Source organism: Anarhichas minor, unplaced genomic scaffold (genome assembly GCF_050575085.1).
Source record: "Anarhichas minor isolate MPS153535 unplaced genomic scaffold, ASM5057508v1 ptg000002l, whole genome shotgun sequence".
In the NCBI taxonomy this organism is placed as follows: domain Eukaryota; kingdom Metazoa; phylum Chordata; class Actinopteri; order Perciformes; family Anarhichadidae; genus Anarhichas; species Anarhichas minor.
This window is the reverse complement of record NW_027466448.1, coordinates 5,675,263-5,697,318: the sequence shown is the minus strand read 5'-3', so window position 1 is coordinate 5,697,318 and position 22,056 is coordinate 5,675,263. Positions and strand designations below refer to the sequence as shown.

General features: G+C 42.0%; 1 protein-coding gene across 1 annotated transcript; it reads right to left on the bottom strand.

The window, feature by feature from the left end:
• Positions 1-5,385: 5,385 nt before the first annotated feature.
• On the bottom strand, positions 5,386-14,796 carry rgs3a (regulator of G protein signaling 3a). The gene is made up of 5 exons (XM_076086775.1): positions 14,753-14,796; positions 9,993-10,094; positions 8,885-8,946; positions 7,721-7,887; positions 5,386-7,597 (listed from the first exon to the last, which is right to left on the bottom strand). The coding sequence occupies exons 1-5, from the start codon at positions 14,794-14,796 to the stop codon at positions 7,397-7,399; spliced, it is 576 nt and encodes a 191-aa protein (XP_075942890.1). The 3' UTR covers positions 5,386-7,396.
• Positions 14,797-22,056: the final 7,260 nt, after the last annotated feature.

Sequence of the window (22,056 nt, the reverse complement as noted above, 5' to 3'; positions counted from 1 at the left end):
CGCAAGACATCAGTGTCACACAGATCTACTACAAAACCTTTTGCAATCTGTTTTCTGGCACAAGCATCGGCCTTTATGTTATTTTCAACAACGCCTTCAGGAACTGGAAGGACCTAAGTGTTCGTGACGTTATTAATGGTTTGTGTTTAGATGTAAGGAATGTGTGCATTTACGATCTTTCCCACTGGCTGTCTCAGTCGATAAGGCAGATGTTTCTATTTTTACCAACGCATGAAATCATCTAGCTGAGGAAAACACAAAGACAATCGTTGTTTTCTTTGCTTCAGCGCTCGGAGATATGCAAGAAAGACAACACTCAGCTCCAACCAAGTTCATGATCACATGAAATGATGTGCGAGAGCGTCATCGTCATCGCTTTTCACAGTCATGGATCATCATTCCTGTGATTGTGCCTCTCCTTTTCCTCTCATCTCTACTGAACCACAACATTTCTTTCCATATAAAAGGTAAACTGTGCCTATAATTTCACGTTTCACAAGAATAGTAAGCTTTGTATAGCCAGAAATATATTCAGCGAAACATATTTTTTTCAGAGGAACTGTGTTTGTAACAGCAAGAGGAGTGAATGACACACCGAGTTTATCTTTCTGACTGTGTGGGTGTGTTCTCCCTTGATGGTAGTTTCTGTATAAATCAGTTTTATCCAACACTACAGTAATTATTCTGCTGCCTCTGCACTGGCTACTTTATATCTGCGATCAAATACAGGATATGAGAACATGAGCCAAACAAGAATGACGTATGAGGTATAACGCGCCCTGGTGACATCACGAGCTTGAGTAATTTCCGCTGTTTCATTTTCCACACATACAGCGTCAGACACACACACACTGATGACGGTTTGCTCATCAACACGAATCAAGGCACACGATCGACAGAGTGCGGCTCAGGGGGAGGAAGCAGTGTCGCAACTGGCAGAGAGTGAACGTCTGTAGCTGCCCGTCTGGAAGCTACACAGAGAAGTCTGGAACACTTCACATAAAGAAAAAATATTTCCAAGAAGAAATAGAAATCAAGGACGCAGAACTGTGTTAAATTAGCTTGGTTGGTAATACAGATACATTGGTTTGGATGTGGTTAAGAGAACATCAGATTAGGGTTTTTATCACTGCATATTGTCATATGTTGCTCATGAAGTGCTCACTCCAGTGGAATACAAGATCAAGAGTCTGCGAGGCTGTAATGGTTATTAAAAAGGAATCCAAACTGTTAGATACACCAACAGTTTCTGGTGTTGAAGTCAAAGACTGTTGACACTGTTTGCTTAGCAAAAATATTGTTGCAGTTCTTCCTACGCAGGTAACAAACAACCAACAGTCTGAAGAGATCTTCTTATTTTTTCATGCATTCAAAGAGGACAAAGAGATAGCTGACAATATTTTAAGGAATTCATGAAAAGATAATGAACCAGACAATAATAGCCACAAACTGACATAATTAAACATAAATTAGGTTCAGGAAACAACACTACATTATACTGTAGGATTTTATTTTCTAGTGGAATAATCTGATGAGGTTAGCAGGTTTTCGGTTGATACAATCCTATTAGTGAAGTGCATTCTTTAAGCTTAGTGTTGCTGTACTTAAAACATTCATCATTTTAAGTGTTTTGTTGTGGAAGAATCCACCTGCCTTTTCTCTCTTTGATGGAACATCCAGCAGGGTCCATGTCAAAACAGCTCAATGAGACGGAACAGAAAGCGTTCGAACGTGTGTGGTACAATGGAAAACTGACTTTTGCTAGTGCACGTAAGGGCATAATTTAGAGGAGAAAACTCTGAAATGTAATATGTAAAAGGTCTAAACAATGGCTTCATGTAGCTTAATGACATGAAGTGAAAAATGTATGTCAACAGATAGCGTCTTTATAAAAACATGAGTGAAAAAAGGCAATGTCGTCTTGTACAGCTACCATGTCTCAGTCTGAAGTGACATCGAACCTCATGAAATAAAAGTGGAAATATCTGTCACGCATCAGATGGTTTAAAGTGGGCGTATGGACTGAACTGTAGCCGGGAAAAACACATCTCTTACCTGATGCTTCAGTTGCAAGTACCTGCTTTCCAGTTCAGGTTGACCTTGCAGAAGGTTACTTTGATTTTATAGTTCAGCTTCTACTGCTCAAAATAAACTGTTGCATGGTGTTGATTTAAATGCTGTTTCATTATAGAGGAACCATCTGGAGTGGCTTTACCACTAACACTTCTCCTGGGAAGAAAACCGTGTTCTTGAGCTACAGAAGCAGCAAGAGTGAGTATATGGAACCTTAAAATAACTATATTTCACAGTTCATATTCACCATTCAAACGTGAGAGTGGAATCGATCTTCTCATTGAACTCTGCAAGAAAGAAAATACAAAAAATAAAGCGTATCTATTTGTATCAGGGCCCTCTATATATAAAGCTGAGCTTTTCTGATTAGACCACTGGGATACAACAATTCTATTCTGCTTCCTTCCACTGCCCCTTCCTCTGTCTGTAGCTGTTTTTAAAGTCCCTGTCTGCCAGCAGCAACGACTACATCCGCTAAAGCTACCGAGCTATATGCTAATGACGTAGTTCAGCGCAGTTACCTGTGAATTGACAGGTGGCACAGTTTCAAGGGTGCAAGAAAATGAACCTATCTTTATGTTCATGATGACGTCACCACATCATCAGATCAGAAAATGTAATAAATGTAGCAAATTAATACATATAAGCAAAACTCTCCAATGAATCTGATCCTCTTATTTGTCCATAATGTGCTAAACTGTGCGGATGAGGCTACTGGTGTGAAAATAAAAGACTTGTTCCATGCAGCACATGCAGCAGAGCAGACAAACAAACACACAAGTCTTTCGGGGATTGAGGTGTCCACTGAGTCAGCGAGGGGCAGTTGGAGAGATGTGTTGTTTCTTTTGTAAACCTGCCAAGAGTTGAAAGGATAGGCCGATCTGAGAATTACGGATTAATCAAGGATTAAGCCCCTTGATTGCTGCACAAATAGATGAGAGGAAAGAGGGGAGGCCCCATTGGATTCAGCATGACTGCGTGTTATGGGTCTTCTCGGTTCACGGTGCAAAAAACTGATCTTTATATGAGGTTATCTGATAGAGGCGTAAACAAACAGGAATGTTTAATAACCGTTATGTAAAAATCATTCTTTGTGTTAAACCTTCTCAAACAGGGGTGGTTCTCTGCAGTGGGTTGTGTTCTCACAACATATGAAAGTGTAGATATATGCTCATACAGAATTTAAATAGTTGTACAACTACAATTGACACCATTTTTCAACATTTTGGGAAATGTGCTTATTTGCTGCAGAGAATTAGATCAGAAGTTTGGTACCACTCTAATATCTGTAAGCTTAACATGAAGCTAAAGTAAGCCAGCAATTAGCTAAGCTTAGCATAAAGACAACAAGGCAACGAGGGTAAACAGCTAGCTAAGCTTTGTCCAAAGTTACAAACTTCCAAAGAGCACTAATTAACACTTCATCTTGTTTGATTAATCTATAAATTGTGGTTTCATAGGGAGTGATGTGCTTGAACAATTTCTTGGCTAGACATAGTTTCCTAATGCTTCCAGCCGTTATGCTAAGCTAAGCTAATAACCTCGAGCTTCATACTTAACGGACAGATATTGGAGTGGTATAGATCTTCTCATCTAACTCCCAGAGACGAAAGCAAATACGCATATTTCCCAAAATGTCAAACTATTTCTGAAAGATTTTAGTCCGAAGCACTAACTGAGTGTAATGTGAGTGCTGCTGAACGGACAAAGTAATAAAGAAAAACGGCATTGGAGGCTCAGTCATCAGCTATGGCCCTCTTATCCTCGGTCTACGCTGCTCCATCTCAACCTCCCGCCATTCTCATCACCCATTATCCCTGCAATAAACCTCGTCTGTGTCTGCGTTTGGGTCCAAACCTACAGACCGCCACATTTATTTCCCAGTAGCCCAGCAGGCAAGGCATGGTTATCTTTCAAATGTTGCACAACATTGAAAAGCTGCTGTAAAGATAATAACACTTGTCAGGTCGTATCCATGTCACAAACATTTTCTTGACAAGAAAGTCAGATAAGAGACGAAACATTGACGGGCCATATTCGGAAGAGCAGGAAATGCGAGCTGTCGTTATTTGGGGCTCACGTGACAGCTGAATTTGAAAACAATGGCAAGAACTGTAATGTGGTTTACACAGATGGCAGAGAGGAAGGAAACTTGAACAAAAGGTTTTGGTAAAGGGATCCAGCTTGAGAGCAGGTCCTCCATTGTATAGAATTAAAGAAAAAAATACATAAGTGTGGGTTCTGAAGACAAAGAGGCCGTCAACAGCGAGCAAGATGGAGAGGAAACAGGCTGAGAGAGAAGATAGTAAGGTTGATGACAGTTCCTTTCTGGAAAAAGAAGCTGTGTCTGTCAAAACAGATGGCAGCTGGTAAAGAGGATTAAGCGCTGTTACTACTACAGTTTCCAACACCACTTCAGACTGATCAACCCCCCCCCCCCCAAAACACAGACAAACACTGTTTCCTCTCATCCCAAGCCAATAACCCGGCCAACTCTCGACCCCGTGTCCCACTCACTGGCTCTTCTACAGCTGTGATCAGGACGAGTTGTGATTTTCTGGGTTGACATCTCAATACTACTCTGCTGCATCCCCAAATGTAACATTGTTGACAAAGTATGGAAACAATAATTTGCTCTGTTTATATTGGAGTTCATATATGTTTCTTTTAACAACTTGGATCTTCTTTTTGGTAGTTGTGGCCATCAGGTTATGGTAATAATATCGTACCACAGCAACATTGCTACGACAAAGGGTGAAGGGGCAAGAAACCGAAGTGTTCAGACAGCCTACAATTCAGCCCTATTATCTAAACAGTTATAACTCAAAAGATATAACTCAAGTTACAACATACCTTACATGAGATGGTTTTTAATGTTCAGTTACTTAAAAAGAAGTTCAATATTTTAGGATATACTCTTATTTGCTTTCTTTTTTGCTTATTTCACTAATTATATCTTTGATAATTAAGTACAAAAACGGAAGTGTTAGAGCAGCAAGCTGTGCTGGGATGCTAGCCTTTATGCTAAGCTAAGCTAAGCGCATGCCGGCAGTAGATTAGTGTGTGTATTTAGTGGGTGGTGTCAATCCTCTCGTCTCTCTGCAAGGAAGCAAATACATGCATTTGACAAAATGTCTATTGGTGTTATTGGCACTATTCATTTTAGTAAAATTCATACATGGGTCTGTTCTTTAACCATTACATGGGAGCTTATGGATCACTTGAATGCATCAGTCAGTCAGTCTTGGCATGTTTGTGACTAATACGCATCAGCAAATGCACAGTGCAAGGAAAACCCAGAGACAACACATCTTACTTCATCAGTTGGTTGGTTTATTTATCTTTAGCAATGACACCAAATGTACTCTACTGTTTTCACTTGCTATCATAAGAGATGCATTTTGAATTGTAAACAGTGAAAATGATAAATTGCAGTTCAGAAAACTCCTTACAAGCAGTGTATGACCAGGGAAACAGAGCAGATTGTTCCTGCTCTTGCTCGCCTACTTTCTTTTTTTAAACAATACACGTCATCTTATAGTTTTGAGTCTCTCATATTTACATAAATACAGCTGGGTCCCACATTCACCAGCAGAGACCTATGGTTTTTTTGTTTTTGTTTGTTTTTAATGTGTTATCACATAGTTTTCTTAAAGAATTATATTTACAACCAAAATGCCCCCCAGCTGCCTGCTGCCAGGGGTTATAACACAGTTAGAATCACTTGCTTAAAAGTCATTAAACTACTTATGGTTCTTGAAAGTTTACATTGTAAGTCAACCTTATAGCGATACTTTTTTTTTTTTTCTCTTAACAAATAAAGTTAATACAGAGCTCAAGCCATTTGTCTTCCCCGTAAAAATTCAAAATCATCCAAATAAATGCACAACCCAAACATAATAATAAAATAAAAAAACAATATTGCACTTAAAGGGCAGGACAGCTTTGGACCTGTTCGGTGGTTAAGAGGAAAGTGGGAGCTTCTAGCTGAGTGCTTTAGAGGAGGTGAGGGTGTCTGTAGAAGCATCCAGCCAGTTAATCTAAATAAATAGGCAAACTTTTGTACAACATGGAGCATCTTTTGTCCACCGACTACTAAACGAGCAGCCTCTTGTGTATTGCTCAGTAAAACTAGGGAGTGCAGGTTGGAACCCTAAAGCATATAAAAACAGTGGGTGTGTAGAAAAACAGAAGATAAACCAAGCTTGACCCTGTGATGGCAATGTCCTGAGAATACTTCCTCGATTAGTCCAGAATGAGCTACAATGTTAAAGGAAATGTTTGGCTGCACAGAACGTTTTCTTCTTTTTCCTCTTCAGTTTTTTGTTCCTTGTTGTAAACAGTCTTTTGGAGACAGGAAGCAAGTCGTCTTTTTCTTCCATCCCCGGCTTTGAATGTGACTTTGCATGTCTCTTAATGTGAGTGACACACATCTCCGTTTCATCACAGCTCCAGTCCGTTCGTCGTTTATACATCTTTGTTCTTTGCCCTTCGCTGTCTCCGTCTCTGTCCCTGTTAAACGCTTGTCCACAGTCTTGTGATGAGCTGAATAAGGTGAAAGCTGTTTATAGAAGCTTTGAGAGGTTGCAGGTGTTGAAGAAAGATGCGTGTGAAACAGAGCCATAACGGCAGCTTTAAATCAGACATATTGTTTTTCCCCCTCCGTACAGTTTTGAGCCTGCTAAACAAAAAAAAACACACACCCACCCAAAGAGAAAGGACTTTGTGTCGTACCGACAGCTTTGAAGTGGCTTCACAGAGAACGTGGTGGAGGAAAGGAGGGGACTTAAAGTGGGAGTTTTAAGAGGAAATGAAGGAGGAAAAAAAGTGAAAAACAGTACCGGACTGTCTTCATGTCTGCGGGGTTTTCTGAGCAACACCTCCTTTTCTCCAGTACAACTGGACAAAAACTTAAAAACACGAGCAAAAGACTGACACCACAAAAATGAGAGACAGTGATCAGACAAGCGTCCAGCTCCTGCTCCAGCCCTCGTTCGTGGGCTTCTGTAGTTTTAGTATCATCCATCCATCCATCCATCCATCCATCCATCCATTCATCAGTCCACTCATTCATCCATCCACCTGGTAACCGTGTAAACTACATTCCTTTGCAGTGCCATAGCTTTGCCGCGTCCTCTCACACCACAACAACAACAAAAAATCATAGTGGACAGGATGACATACACAAGACAAATAGTAAAAAAAGGCAAACAAAGACCCTCACAGCCCACCCACCCACTGTACTTTTTTCAAGTCTGACCCTTTTATTTTTTCTCTCTCTCATCGTCATGTTTCTCTTCTCCTCAGATCTGCTTCTGGTCTCTTATGAGGAAGATGAAGTCGAAGTGGAGCTGGCCTTTTTTTGGTTGATTAAGTCCACGTAGAGTTCTGAGCGCAGGAAGCGGGGGTATGAGTCCTTCTCCATCAGCCCGTATATCCGCCTCTGTGCTAGGTCAAAGCAGGAGCGGGTCACATTCTGCAGGTTGTCCTTTGTGTGATCTCTGGTATATGAATCCAGATTTACCTGCAGAGGAAAACAATAAAACAAGTGTAAGGCAAGTGCAACATTATACTGTTACTTTGACGAAATAGCAGGAGGAGGCTGTTTTCCCCCCAGTAGCCATGTGTTGTGTACACACTCACTCACCTCTTTACAAGACTGGATAGCGATGTATTCTGCAAAGATTTTCTTGGCTTTTGAGGCCATCTTAGATTGCGACTTGACCTTCTTGTATTCCTCACATGCGAGCCAGAATTCCAGATTCTCCTCGCTGAACTCTGTGCGCAGGAAAGCTCTGAACGCTGCCAGACCATCTGAGGGAAAGCAGACAGGAGGAGAATAAACAAGAGGAGAGTTGACTAGAGTGCCATGGCAACCTCACAGCAGAAGCGCTCCTTGAGAGTTTCAGCGCCTAAAATAGCTCCGTGACGGCCATTCAAGTCATGTGGTTGGAATAAAGTTAGACATGAAAAAACCCTAACAACACCGCAGCACATATTCAAGTCCTCAAAAATCCTTTTAGACATCACCCACCCTGCAGCATGACTAACTCTACATTCCCCTTTTACACATGCTGTGAATGAACAAAGAGGTGACTGTTTTAGTGTTAGGGGAAGAGGGCTAATTCTGAAACGTTGGGGTTTTTTTTCCTTCAGTTTCAGTCTAGTTAATGATTTGAGGAAGAAGGCATCCAGAAGAAAGAATAGCAGGAAGCCGTGTCCACCCACTTCTCCAGTCTGCACCTTTCCGTTCCCATGAATCACCCACGCTGATAAGCAGAGCCAATGCAGGCGGTCATCTCTTTCCTCATTCCGTTAGGCAGGAGTGAGGAAAGAGGTGGAAGATGGAGAGAAAGTAATGGGGGAGAATAAAGAGGCCAACGGAGCCGAATAAGGAGCAGATGTAGTGCTGGCTTTGTATCAGCTTTTAAAAAAAGGATTGTGGTTGAATTGTGAAAAGATGATACAAAAATAGCTACACACTTGTAGGTTGCCCGTTTAAGTCTCCACTCTTTACTGTGTAAAGCATGGACTCTGTCCGTTGGGATTAGGGAAACGTGATGCAAGCTGCCCGTTCACTGTGTGTGTAATCCATACATCAGTACATGCATACATCCTTTGCCCACCGCCCTCCCCCACCACCCCATGCAAGCACTGTATGTCTACATTCACACACTGCCAAGACAGTATTGCACTGAATCATATCGAACAAATTATCAAAAAAAACAAAAAGACAGATGATTTCAATGTCTGTAAAAGAGGGAGAACATGAGATACAAAAGAGAGAGAAAAGGATTTAAAAGTAACTTACATTTGTGAGTCAGCAGCTTGTCAAGTGAGTCCCCCCATTTCAGTGCTTCTTCTGGGGTGGGCCTGCAGATAAAAGCAGAGCGATTCTTTAACAAGCCCATCTCAGTCAGGTTTCTCATTGTGTGACCCATCCGCAGATGGAAGTAGGTAATCCCTCTCTGTTGCTTCCTTCCACTCTAGGCTGTGTCTACTGCTCTTCCCCTCTCATTCGGTTCTGCTTTCGTAAGAGCTAACGACACTGAGAGCCATGAGTTTTTCTGCTCCAGTCTGGTGGGGGTAGGCTTTTATATTCCCACTGAATGCAAGTTGCAAGGCGGGAGGGGAGGGGCTCCGGTCGGCCAATGGGGATGTATCATCAGGTTTAGATACCTCCTCCGCCCCCACCACCAGTGTCTGTCTGCCCCCTGCTGCCTCTCATTCTTCCTGTACCCTGTTGTAAAGCATGCCTCTTCACAGCTCTGATCTCACTGTAATCCACATCTGAGGCCTTATTTTGACACAGTAAAAAAAAGTTGCTGCAGAGTTTCAGGTACATTTTTAGTCAATTTGGACATTTGTCTGTCTTTTGATGATGGAATTAGTTTTATTTATTCTGACAAATCAACACAAATAGCATTTGCTCGAAGAATTTGTCATTTTGTTTCTCTAACTGTAATGTCTTCGAGAACATGTATGTACATGCGTGCGTGTGTGTGTGTGCGTGTGTGTGTGTGTGTGTGTGTTGAAGCAGCTGCTTGGCAAAGTGCACTACCAGGTTTATAGTGTTATGATATGAGGGAAATGTAAATACAAAAATCTATGACATTGATAATTTAATGTAATTCAACAGAGGCCATTATTAACTATGGCTGCCTGGGACCAAATGTATAAGAATGTATAAAAAGTATACAGCATTTATTTAGCTTCCTGTGAAGTCATTTGCAATTGCTAAAGTAAGCGGCATGGAAATTATATTTAAAATTTAAAATAATATCCACTCTCCCTCCGTCAGATGTGACATAGTTGCCCACACGTCCTCCAAAGGCCGGGTCATCACCAGTTGTGGCGAGACCCGGAACACAGTCTCACTCACACCCACATGCACATGCTGTCAGGAAGTGGCCACTTACTTGACTGACTTCATAGATTTGTCTAACTTGCCGGCTGGGTTGCTTCCTGGGGATTCATTCCTCCTCCGCAGGAAAGCCAGCCGATTCTTCATGTCTTTGGCCCTGGGTGAAGGGAAGAGTGAAAGAGGGAGAGAGTTGGCAAGAGAGAGAAGAGTGAAAGAAAGATTCATGAATACAGAAGGAGGGGGGACGCCGAGGCAGGACAAGGGGGAAAATGGAATAAGGATGAAAGGAATGATAAAGTAGATAGCGGAGGTGGACAAAAACAGAAAAAGGAAGAAAGTGTGTTGAGTCCAAGTCCAACGTCCACAATTAAAACAATCCAAGGCATGGGAATCACCAATTAAGTTCTTCAGCACTGTAAATCCACATGAAAATCAAACCCACAAAAGCCAGAAAAGATGAAAATACATGTCTTGTTGTGTACATTTTAGTCTTCAGCCAGGTATGTTGGTATGGTGGGACAGAGCTTTTCCAAAAGGCGGATCGCAAGCTCCCTTTCCTCGCTTCGTGTCAGTGTCTCGCCTGTCAATCTAATATCGCTAACAGTCTCTCCTATAGATGCGTCCCTGGCAGGTTCCTCGGCAGGGACTGAGCGAATGTGGCAGAGACTCAATCCTCACTCCTCTGTTTCATCACGCCATTCTCCATGTGCCTAGAGGGGTTGCTGAGAGGGAGCTGACCCAGGGCCGAGGTAACAGGGCACAGTGACCTCCTCACTCCTGTGCTTCCCTCCAGCAGCAGCATCCAAAATCCCCCTGACCGCCCACCTCACCTGTCTCACCTTCCTCTAACCATCTTACACACACACACACACATACCCCCAGCTGCACATGCGCCACCTTAAATCCCACACAAGGTGATACACCAATCCTCAGTCCCCATGGGATCCTTCAGAATCCTGCGCATTCCCATAATCCCATGGTGCGTGTCCTGGCTTTTCCCGACCTGGAGCACGTGCTGCCTCATTGGGATGTGACCTCACTCAACACCCATTTCCTGAGTCCCTGCTTTTGATTTCCACTGTGGATTGGCTGGCCCGCTAATAATGCAGCGAGGCAGTGTGCGCTCGCTGGCCCTAATCACTGCAGGCTGTGCCACTGCCAGCCGGCAGCCCCCAGGAGAGCATGTACACCCCAAATTAAGAAACAAGGCTTCCAGTTATAGACACTTATCGTTCACACATGCACACACAGGGGGGTTTGGAAGAATGCACAACTGCGGATTAGCACAAACACTGTACATGAACAAATACTAGAAAGGGGATGAAAGAACGCCCACACAGACATTTCAAAGAACCCCCCTGCGTCTGTGCCAACTCATGCCCACTTCACTGGTGCTTTCATGCCAGTCACAGGTGTTGGAAAACTCCCAGTCTCCACCAGTGTGTGCATGTGTGTGTGATGGGAAGTGGGAGGGAGCTAATTTATGCATGCGTAAAAGTGAGACAGTCACACAACGCGGCCGCCGAGCCGAACAGAGAACACAGTCAGCTGTCTGGTGTTTTTCCAACTGCCGCTGGACAGGAAAGGTAGAAACATGACCATAAACATGACACAGCATGACTGCATGAGCTGTTGGAAGCAGCAGCTGAATGGTTCCTTTAAAATCAGGATGAGTGTGACTTTTGTGGGTGTATTGATTCGGGTGTGTTTCGGGTTTGGGTTCAGTTGGTGCAGATTACTTTAGTCGACGCAGAGCGCCACAAGAGGCCTTTTTTGAAAGCATCTGTGAGGTTCAGGAGAGTGGAACTGCAAAATGGGTAACTAAGAAAATGAATGCAATACCAATAAATATAAAAAAGTAAAAGCATAAATGGTGTGGATATAGAAAAAGCTATGTGGAAGTTCTCTTTCTTATCACAGGCAAGGGAAAAACGGAAATTCAAAAAATTGATAACGAAAACAGCAGAGAGATCGAAAGAGACTTAATTAATTCAAAATGAATTCCACATCTAATCCTATGTAATACCTAAACGTCCACACAGCATCCCTGGTGGAGCGATGACTCATCCATTGATTGAAATAACATGAAGCTGGCTTGAACCAGATGCTGAACATAATTCAGGCCTCTCTTTCATCGGAAACAACAGGGTGCTCTAATGCTGCATCCCTGTGAATAGCTCACACTTGCCAGCCTGAAGGACATTATCACGCAAATAAAAACTACCCTGCCGTTAAATAAACTCGTAACATCAGAGCAGGATTCATTAGATTGTTCTATTTTTAGGTTACACTCAAGGCAATTAGGTCTGTGTGCATGTGTTCGCTAAAAGTCTTTGACTTGCATGTGAGGGAGAAAAGTATTTTATAAGGGCTGGGATATACTTTGTTGGCCTGGTAAAAGACGCTTTATGTCTGCTGAGCCTGTGTGGGTATGATGCGACAATGATGTCATAGAAATATTTTAAGAGAAATGCATGTTTCTATCCTGCCACCATGTGGGTGTCAATGGATATTGCAAACACAAACAGTTGACGTTTTCCACCCTCTAACAGCAGATTAATTACAGGGCTTTCTTCTCCACCCAATAGTTGGTGTCTGTCAAGACCGGAAACAACTTGAGCTTACATCATCCCATGTTTTATCTTATTTTCAGAAACTCAAATACAGCACTATTTAAAAAAAACAAGTGATTCATTTTACACGATACGTAGCTGCCTTTTTTAAAGCACTACACACTGGCAACACAGACTGCAGAGACACTTTTTTTTTGTAAGTCTGCATGTTAGCTGCAGGAGGTGTGAGACACTCAACTGATACATCCATAAATGAAACTGCCTGTGTGGTTATTAGCCCAATGGGAGTAAACAGAAACTCCAACTTCAAGGAGGGTCCAGATAATACTCCTCCCTCAATGTGGGCAGACACATCCGTCATCCTCCAGTGGCGTCTGTGTCCTCCAGACGGAGACATTTGCATTGTTATAGCGCCAGAGATTTGCAATATCAGCTAAAAACAAAGGGGACACACTATTAGCATGTTGGGTAAAGCTTCCTCGGGTGAAACTCTAAATCCTTAACTTAGACTTAAAAAAAAAAAGATGAAGCCCTCCTCAAAACCACCAAGGCCAGAATCCACGGTTACAGATACTTCCTTAATATCAGAGATGAACAGTAGTCTCGTCTTATTTCTCGAGCAAAGTCAAGGATACTGTACCCCGTGCTCTTTGCACTTGGTGCTTCTCATAGTCTCTCACTTTGAGCACCTCTGTATTTGAAGTCGATAGTAATACTTTACTGTGTCGGCTAATAGCTCCCCAGCACTAACACCATTAGAAATGTACTGCATCACACTCCATTTGATGTATCACATACAATGACCCCTGCACTTAACCTAACCTGCTCAAAGGCTGACACATGCTCTTTAAAGGATTATCAAATTAACATTATCTTTGATCGAACACGCTGCCACACAGAAATGTACGCTCCACTGCCCCGCGAACACACTTGTACAGCTTACCCATGTTTGCAACGCGGGCATAACGCGTACACACGCCTGAGTGTCTGTTTGTGTCTGTTTAAGAGAGAGCGCTTTATGTGCTTGAGTGAAGGAGCGAGAGGTCTTTGGATCCGCAATTACCCGCAGGTTTCCGTGCTCCTTATTCCCTCTTTGCTTGGCTCACATTAGACGCACTAATAGCACCCTGCTGGCTATTCCTGGTGTTCTGAAAAGTAGGCCGCACTCCCAGGGAAAGGCTCTGGGAGCACATGGTCGAGAGCCGCAGACAGACACACTGCAGATCACAATGTACCGTGCAAGCACAAGCCAAAATCCACTGCTCCACTTCATCCCACTTTTGTTGTTTGCTCCATGAGGCTTAGCTCCCCACAATGATAGAAGTCCACCCTTTTGTAAAGCCTGACCTGTGAGATTTGGGGTACAGCGATGAGCTCAATAGAGCAACTGAAATACAGATGGTGAGAGCAGCAGTGCAAGGTTCAAGCATGTTTTCATTCCCTCTGCCACTTTCTATTTACAGAAGGCTGTGTGCCAGTGAAGTGAATACTAGACAAGCCACACAAACAGCACTGTGGCTCTGTTTGTGCATCTGTGTCTGTGCGAGTATAACGGGTCAAGGGTTGTGTCAGTGTGTCTGCTACATTTCGAATAACATTTATCCTGTTTGGGCTCTGTCTACAAAGATACGGGAACGAACTGTGAGTGTTTCCGCTGTACTTTCTTCACAGACAAAACAGTCCAGAGATGTGACGAATCCAAAAGCAATAGGCACATACAGGAACTCGTAAGAAAGAGAAAGGATCATCTATAAGGTTCCCTTATAACATCGAGAAAAGTCACTCCGCCATATTCCTAGAAGAACAATGAAAAAGGGAATTGTCCTAAATTCCGTCCATAAATATGATCTCATTCACAGTCTCGCTCAATCGAGACCAAAAAAGAGCTCTATTTCTGAGCTAACTCACCTACCTACCCACACAGACCACATGAGCGATCCTATTCCTGAAATCCAGGCTGCGTATAATAAGAAAAAGGGGCAGCCTCAAGTTAGAGCTTAATGCTGCTTCCTCCAAAATAGTTTGAGCGCTTCAGCCTCTCGGGGGTTTCTTCTCCCTCCCTGCGACTGTCAAATGAGATCCATGTAGAGGTCAAATAGCTTCCTACCGCTTGAGAGCATTGATTCCTGTGGGGGCCAAAACAGCCCCCATCCACGCTTTGCTTACCCTGCCTTCTGATTCTAATTCTTGATAATCAAAGTGCAGATCAAACACACACACACATCCACCGCCTTGCTCTTACCTTTCCAGGTACTTCTCTGAGAAATCAACCATAGTGGGAAACATGGGTGCCAGCCTGTACGCAGGTTCACTTGTTGGGTGCAGAAATTAGACTGCATGTAAGCGTGTGTCAGGAGTGCCGGGTGCTCGGGGCCCAGGGGTTTTGTTTGACAATCACATTCCTCTAACCTCTGAGAGGATGTGGTGGAGCTTTATATAGTCTGGGGGGGGTCTGGGGAAGGCGGACCCTGGGCTCACCCAATCACCACGCAGTGTTTAGAGAGGACAGATTCCTTCCTCTGGGGCCTGGGTGTTTTTTCTTTTGGTTTTATGGGTTAGTAAGTGGAGATGACATTTGTCTTTTTGCCAAAACAAGTGACTTGACTACTGTAATGATCTGTTCATCTGTCCCAGATGACAAGCAGTGGTAGAGCTCTGTGTTAAGACTGCTAAAAGAAAAGACTTCACACACATCAGAATATCATATTATCTCTTTTGTAGTTTCTGCACTGGATGTGTGCTTCATTTAACAGATTAGTTTAAAGAAAAACTTAAAATGGACGAACTTGAAAAAATATAGAATAAAAGGAAATAGTTTTTGACAAGCAAGAAGAATGTGTGAAATGAATTCCAACAATGCTTCTAGGAGTGCAATGCTAAATGGCTGGAGCACTCTTTTAAAGCACTACATTGCTTGATCATATACAATAAATGTGTTAAGCATTGCAGTGGTGCTCCTGATGCTCTGATTATAAATCAGGTATTTTTTCATTAGGTGATGAGACCTTCCAGTTTCAGGAAGTCTTTGATTTAGTACCTGTTGATGTCTATAAATAACATAAGAACTTTAATTGGTTCTCAACATTGATTGTACAACAAGGTCGGTGCACATCGTGTCTAACTGCATAACTAACACTCATATTGGCCAACTTTCACAGCACACAAAAGGGGCCTTACATGCACCAACTGGCAGCAAACTATTGTGTTTTAATCAATTATTTGCTTGGGAACTGCTACTTACCTGTATATATATTAACTGCTTAACTGTTGTATATAGATCTATGTAGATCTATATATAGATCTATATACGTATATATATATAAGCAAATACAGGAAGCTGCGGATTCCTCATTTTATTTGGACTTCAGTATTGTTTTTTTGCGTGTCAATATATATATATATATATATATATATATATATACATATATATATATATATATATGTATATATATATATATATATACATATATATATATATATATATATATATATATATATATATATATATATATATACAGATGGTAGATTATGTTGTGTGATAAGCACCTCATAGGCACACTGTGTTGTGCTACGTTCTTCTCTGCCCTCTCAATCTGTCCGTATTTCCAGCCTTTGTGACTCAAAGTGGGATATCAGTATTAATCACTGAAGTATTGGTATCCCTGTAACCTTAAAATAATCTGTCAACAATTTACATTTCTGCATGTTCCGCTGGTGCACTTGCTGATTGGCTATGGGTTTATGGCTTTATTGCTACTTGTGGAAAACTACCAGATGGGAAAAAAGGAATATAATGTTGCAGGGAGCCATTGCTTGGGGAAGCAGAACACCTGGACTGAGTCAAAACAAAAGATGAAAATATAGTGGGGAGAGGCAGAGATAATGTAGACAATTTCAGGAAAAAAGCTGTGCTAGACCCACAGGAAGCAAAAATGTGCAAAAAGGGGAGAAGAATGGAGTAGGAAGTGACAAAATGTGGAAGAGTAAAGGGGGAAAGAAGTAGAGCAGGAGAGTGGTGAACAGACTGGTGTCTTTGTTGTTGTAAATGATGCATGAGAGGCAGAGTGCTTCGTGAGGAGAGAGGAAGTTAACAGATGTTATGTGTAGGTTTTGCCTCGATGTGAAAAATGCAATCAATTTTCTTCTGCTAGGGATATTTACATTGTGTACTGTGATATGTTTCGTTCAATCTTCCTGTCACAAATTATGATTATGGTGATTACATGAAGAAGAAGAGTGTTTACAGCGATGCTACCACTAATTGCCAAACTTAGACCACTCCACAAGTGTGAGATGGGAACATTCCAAGACACAGCACACAATGTATACAGCAGGAGAGACACTGAGAGGAGAGGAAATCAATGTAGTGCTATTACGGGATCCCCATCTCTAACAATCACATTGGCCAAAGGTCAAAGTACCTTTTCTAAGCTATAAATTGCTACATCTCAGCATGATTTGATCATATCAGATACTGTTGGCCTCTGGTGTCCATATACTTGCTCCATTGGCTCTGTTTATATGCTATATATCAGTCTCCAACATCTGGAGGAAAACATTTCATTTCCTTCACGCTTGGTTATATAGAAAGTCTGAAATGTCTATTTATAGCAGAAACATATTGTGTTTGTATTCCACAGAAACATATTGTATTGAGGCTATGTTTAGTGGTGTGACTTAATATTATTGAGTAGAGTATTGGTTTACAGTGTGGCATAATGAAAAATGGTGGAAAATGGGTCAAATACTGCATCTTCATGAGAGATAGCAGGCTCGTGACATTGAGAATTGTTTATGGAAACAGAGGCTGCAAACAACAGAAGCCTGAAGACAAGTGGGTGCTCATAAAGATTTGTGACGTATCCTTGTGCTATTAACCAATGATGAAAAGGGTTGCAATCAATGAATGGAAGTCATTTTCTCTACATGACACAGACCTTTTCTTCTACACAGCCTTCATCAGTGTCACAACAACACAGTACAGATGCCTCTTAAATAGCAAAACACACAGGTGAGACCATTGAAGGTAATTAGCACCGCACCTGGCAAGGCAATCAGTTATTGACATTGCAACCTATCAACATCTTGCAATGGGACAAGGACAAAGATAGACTGGTCCACTATAAAAAGCAGAGTTTACCAGACGTATTTATAAAATGTGCCTCAAATACAGGTATGTGTATGAAGAAGCATCAGAGTGTCAACAGAGAGCTTTCTTAGATCTAGCTTAAATACCTCATCCAACATCAAAATAGAAGACTAAATATATTTGAGAGTGTGTAACATAAGATGAGCTAACGTCATGATTCATGTTTGTTTACCTACTGCTAGAGAGCAAATCCCTGTTGTGGTCATGACTCAAATTGTCAGGTATACATTACAGAGAGCCATTACTACCTCAATCAATGCTGTTTGCTATTAAATGACTGTGTTATTAATGCAAACAAAGCTGGTCTGAAGCTGTTTTTGCAGCAGCTGACAGAAAGGCAAAATACTCTGGACTCAGGAAAAAGGCTGTGGAATCTTAATCACTTAATCTACTGGTTAACTAAACACCATCAAAACGCAGCTTGTGCAGAAGAATGGGCCGCTATCAGGCCCAAGGACAGCCTCTCACGGCGTGAAATGGGCTTTCATCCTGATGAACAGGGGCGCGAATAAGGCTCATTGAACAGCTGATGAATCACTGAGGCGTCGACGCGCACACTGCAATGACACGCTCTTCCCGCTCAACACACACCTTACTTCTCACACCGCTGAGAACGTGAGACACGCATATGGCACCACACTCATCAGCGGCACACACATCATTTGCCACTTAATTAAATTGATGATGATCAGCGTTGGATGATTAGCTTTCACAGCTACCTTAAGCCTAAAACATGCTTCTGCATTTTGCAGCTCTGTGAACTTGTGCAGGTATTGCTCTGACTGTCATTATGGGAAATATGTTTGAATGCACCATTAAAGAAAAAAAGAAGACCTATTTTCAATCCCCTGAAATTGATATTGATTAAATTACCCAAAATAGAGAGGAAATGGCAAGGTTTTGAATGTAGCCATCATGGCTTGGATATGTCCTGACATCCTCAGTCCACTAATCCAATCACACCCATGCTAACACTCGTCAGAATACGTCCAGATGTCTCAATTAGCCCCCACATGTGCTGAGACAGGTCATTAACATTCACCATTAGCTTGGACAAGAGTAAAAGACATCCTTTTGAAATAATGGCTGTTAAAGCAGGTGTGAAATCTTTACCCTTTCACTGGATACACATGTTTGTAATTAGCATGAAAATAAAGGTCTGTGACTGAGCATTGAAAGGAGAAGAGGTGAATGCTTTTGTCAGGACTATGAAGGATTGATCTATTGTGCTGCTTCTCACTCACTCTCTTTCCTCCTCTTTCTCACACATAAATAATGAATTCTCTTTTTATTCTAAAACCTAAAAGGCAAAGCATTGTATTCCTAAAAATGATTTAACATTGTTACAGGTTAGAATCCACATTCAGGAGGGGGTAAAAAAACATGCCATTTCTTTTCCCAAAATGAGCAGACGGTGAAAATGAAAGTAACCGCAGACAGGAAACACCCAAAAACTGATTAATGTATGTACTTACAGGTTCTTGGATTTCTTCTTCTTTGTTCCTTCGGGGCTGACCTCACAGCTACAAGGGGATCCGGCGCTCAGCTGAGGGAAGACGAAGGAGAGCACACACTGCATCATCCACCCTTCACACAGAAAGAGGGCCCTGTAGCCTCATGCAGATACTGGAGCTAGCTTCAGCTACCTCCAACAGGCAATGGCCAGCTAAATTGGCTAATACTGAAAGCTAGTGAGTCCTCAGTGTGTCCCGTTAGGCTACACCGAGTCTAGTCCAAGTCCATAGCACACACACACACACACAACCAGCAAAATGATTAATCCATAGCAGCAGTCCACAGTGTAACTCCCATAAGGCCACGCTCTCAGAGGTGTGTGTTGCTGAATACAACTGACTGTGTGTATGCAGCAGATGGTGTTTGTAAACAGGGTTTAACGGAGTACGGAAAATCTGTGGGAGTGAGAGAGTGTGAAAGACTACGGCTGTTGTTTCTGCTGGTCTCCAACTGTGCCCTAGGTTTGAAGTGTTGAGCCAAGACCCCCGGTTTCACATTACACTTTCTGCCAACCCACCATTTTGATTGGTTCAGAGTAAAAGGGAAGTGGCTGCAGGGTGGGGAAAGGGTCAATCTCCACTAATCTGATGGCCTGAAGCTGCCCCATTGTATATGTGTGTGGCTCTAAATAATGAGCTATTGTATTACAGGAACACCCAGTTAAATCTGAGCTAGATACTGGCCACAGTTGGTAACGCATGGTGTAATGTTCTCTATCTTTGTGGGACCCGAGTTTCAACCTTCACAGTGAGGACATTTTGGAAAATTTAGGACATTTTTGGGCTGTCCTTCACTTCTACAAGGTTTTGTTTTGAGGTTAGAGTGACACTCTATCCCAAAACACTCACGCCCTGCAGGCTTTAAAGTCGGCTGTAACGTTTGTAGGTTTCCAAATTGAGAGACAACAACAGCTTGAATTCAGTTATAATGGATTCCAAGTATCTCTAAAAAAAACCTCTCAAACCCCAAAGGTCCCAACTTAGTGACTTAACAAACCATATTTACTTTCTTCACACGTTTTTAAACACGTTTTACCATTGGCATCCATTGTAGGTGCTTGACTTCAGGCTGACCACATTTGTTGTTCAGGAAGCGACAAACTTTTTACAGAAATCTGAGTGTTGAGTCAAAAGACAAGATTTTGTGTAAGTACCTCTTGTCAAGAAACAGCTTGACATTTTGGGAAATAAGCATGTTTGCTTTCTTGCTGAGAGTTAGACGAGAAAATACCAGGGCAGCTGTTCCAGTCTTAATGCTAAGCTACGCTAATCATACCCTGGCTGTAGCTTCATATTCAACAGACACATATGAGGAGTATCAATCTTCTCAGCTAACTCTCAGCAACAACATTAAGTAAGCGCACTTCCCAATATGTCAAACCAGTCCTTAAGGTGAAAATACTTAGGAAAAATTAAGGCTTGTCATGTTCTGTTAAGTTATGATTAGAGGCTAAAAATGCATCACATCAATGTGGGTCCTCACTAATATAATAATACAAACATATGCAGGTGCATTTGTTTGTGAATGCCTTGTGAATGCCTTTGTGTGCCCAATCGTGCATGAATACAGTGAAAATGTACACGTTGTGTTTGTGAGACTATTATTGTATGCAAACAATAACGCTTAGCCCGCATGAGCAAACATATCCTGTATTACGCGTCCATCTATGTTGAGCCACCCTATACATGAAGCAGCTGCACAAAGTAATATCCTGTTGTGCATTTGCATTGTTGTCGGACCTGGTTAGTGATGAAATTGATCGATGACACACGAATTATAAAACATTGATTCTGTCATGGCTTTCTGTAATAGCTATCAATCATTCGCTCAATTTAATTTTGCTTTTGCATAAAATATCAACCGTGATAATGACCCTGCTTCACCTGGTACCAACCGATTCATTTCAATTCAATTCAATTTATTTTGTCAAAAAAAGTCCAAAATCACTAATTTGCCTGAGGGCACATCGGTACAGGAAAAACCTTTAACAGGGAGGAAAAAGAAGAAACCTCAGGGAGAGCAACAGAGGAGGGCTCCCTCTGCCAGGATGGACAGAAGTGTGTACAGAATGAACAACACAACACATTCAATGCATATGATATAAATAATTCATATAATGAGAGTATGACTACTAATAATAACAGCAGCAGTGGATTTAATAGTATGCCGATGCACTCTGCGCTTTCTGACAGAAGTCACAGTTGACTGTGAAAGGCGAATGAGTTTGTTATGTAGCTGTCTAAAAATAAGTACAAGCTAAGAGCAGAAACAATATATTATTAGAGCTGCTGTTTGGTGGATGACAAGACACGTTAAAATGTATTGTATAGTGTGTGTGTGTGTGTGTGTGTCTGTTTGCAACAGGTAGAAGCATTAAGTCACTCACTCGCTAGAATAGCCTTGCACTTTATCTCTTCAAATGTTATCAAATTTAAAATCTATTATAAAATCAATTATATTTGATATACATCCTCCATCTGTAGAAGTAACCAAATGACTCTTCCAAAAACAGCCACAAACACAGGTCATATTAGCTTGCATGAGCAGGGATTAAGTCATTGAGGGTCATGAGAGACACACAAATCGAATTATTAATCTTGATGGGAACCGCACAACAGGGTCCCAGCCCCTATGGAGCCATCAGCCAGGCCTTTTTACCCTGAAACCACAAAGAACAATTGGAAAACGGCCCAGACTTTTGCCCTCTCCAGAGACGTTTGTCCCGATGTAGCCCTCAGGACAGGATTATTCAGGGGTATCAGCAGAAGAAATGATGCTGTGTGGCCATTGGACATCAGAGGTGGATCGTCTGCTTGTTGGGTCAGCCTTTGCTCGACTAGCTGCCTGCATGTAAGTAATGGATGCTCATTCACACCAGAATG

Coding starts and splice junctions, on each gene's coding strand:
- rgs3a (XM_076086775.1), bottom strand. CDS start 14,796: ATGTTTCCCACTATGGTTGATTTCTCAGAGAAGTACCTGGAAAG. Junction 10,095..14,752: donor TCAGAGAAGTACCTGGAAAG/GTAAGAGCAAGG, acceptor CCCTTCACCCAG/GGCCAAAGACATGAAGAATC. Junction 7,598..7,720: donor CTATCCAGTCTTGTAAAGAG/GTGAGTGAGTGT, acceptor TTTCCTCTGCAG/GTAAATCTGGATTCATATAC.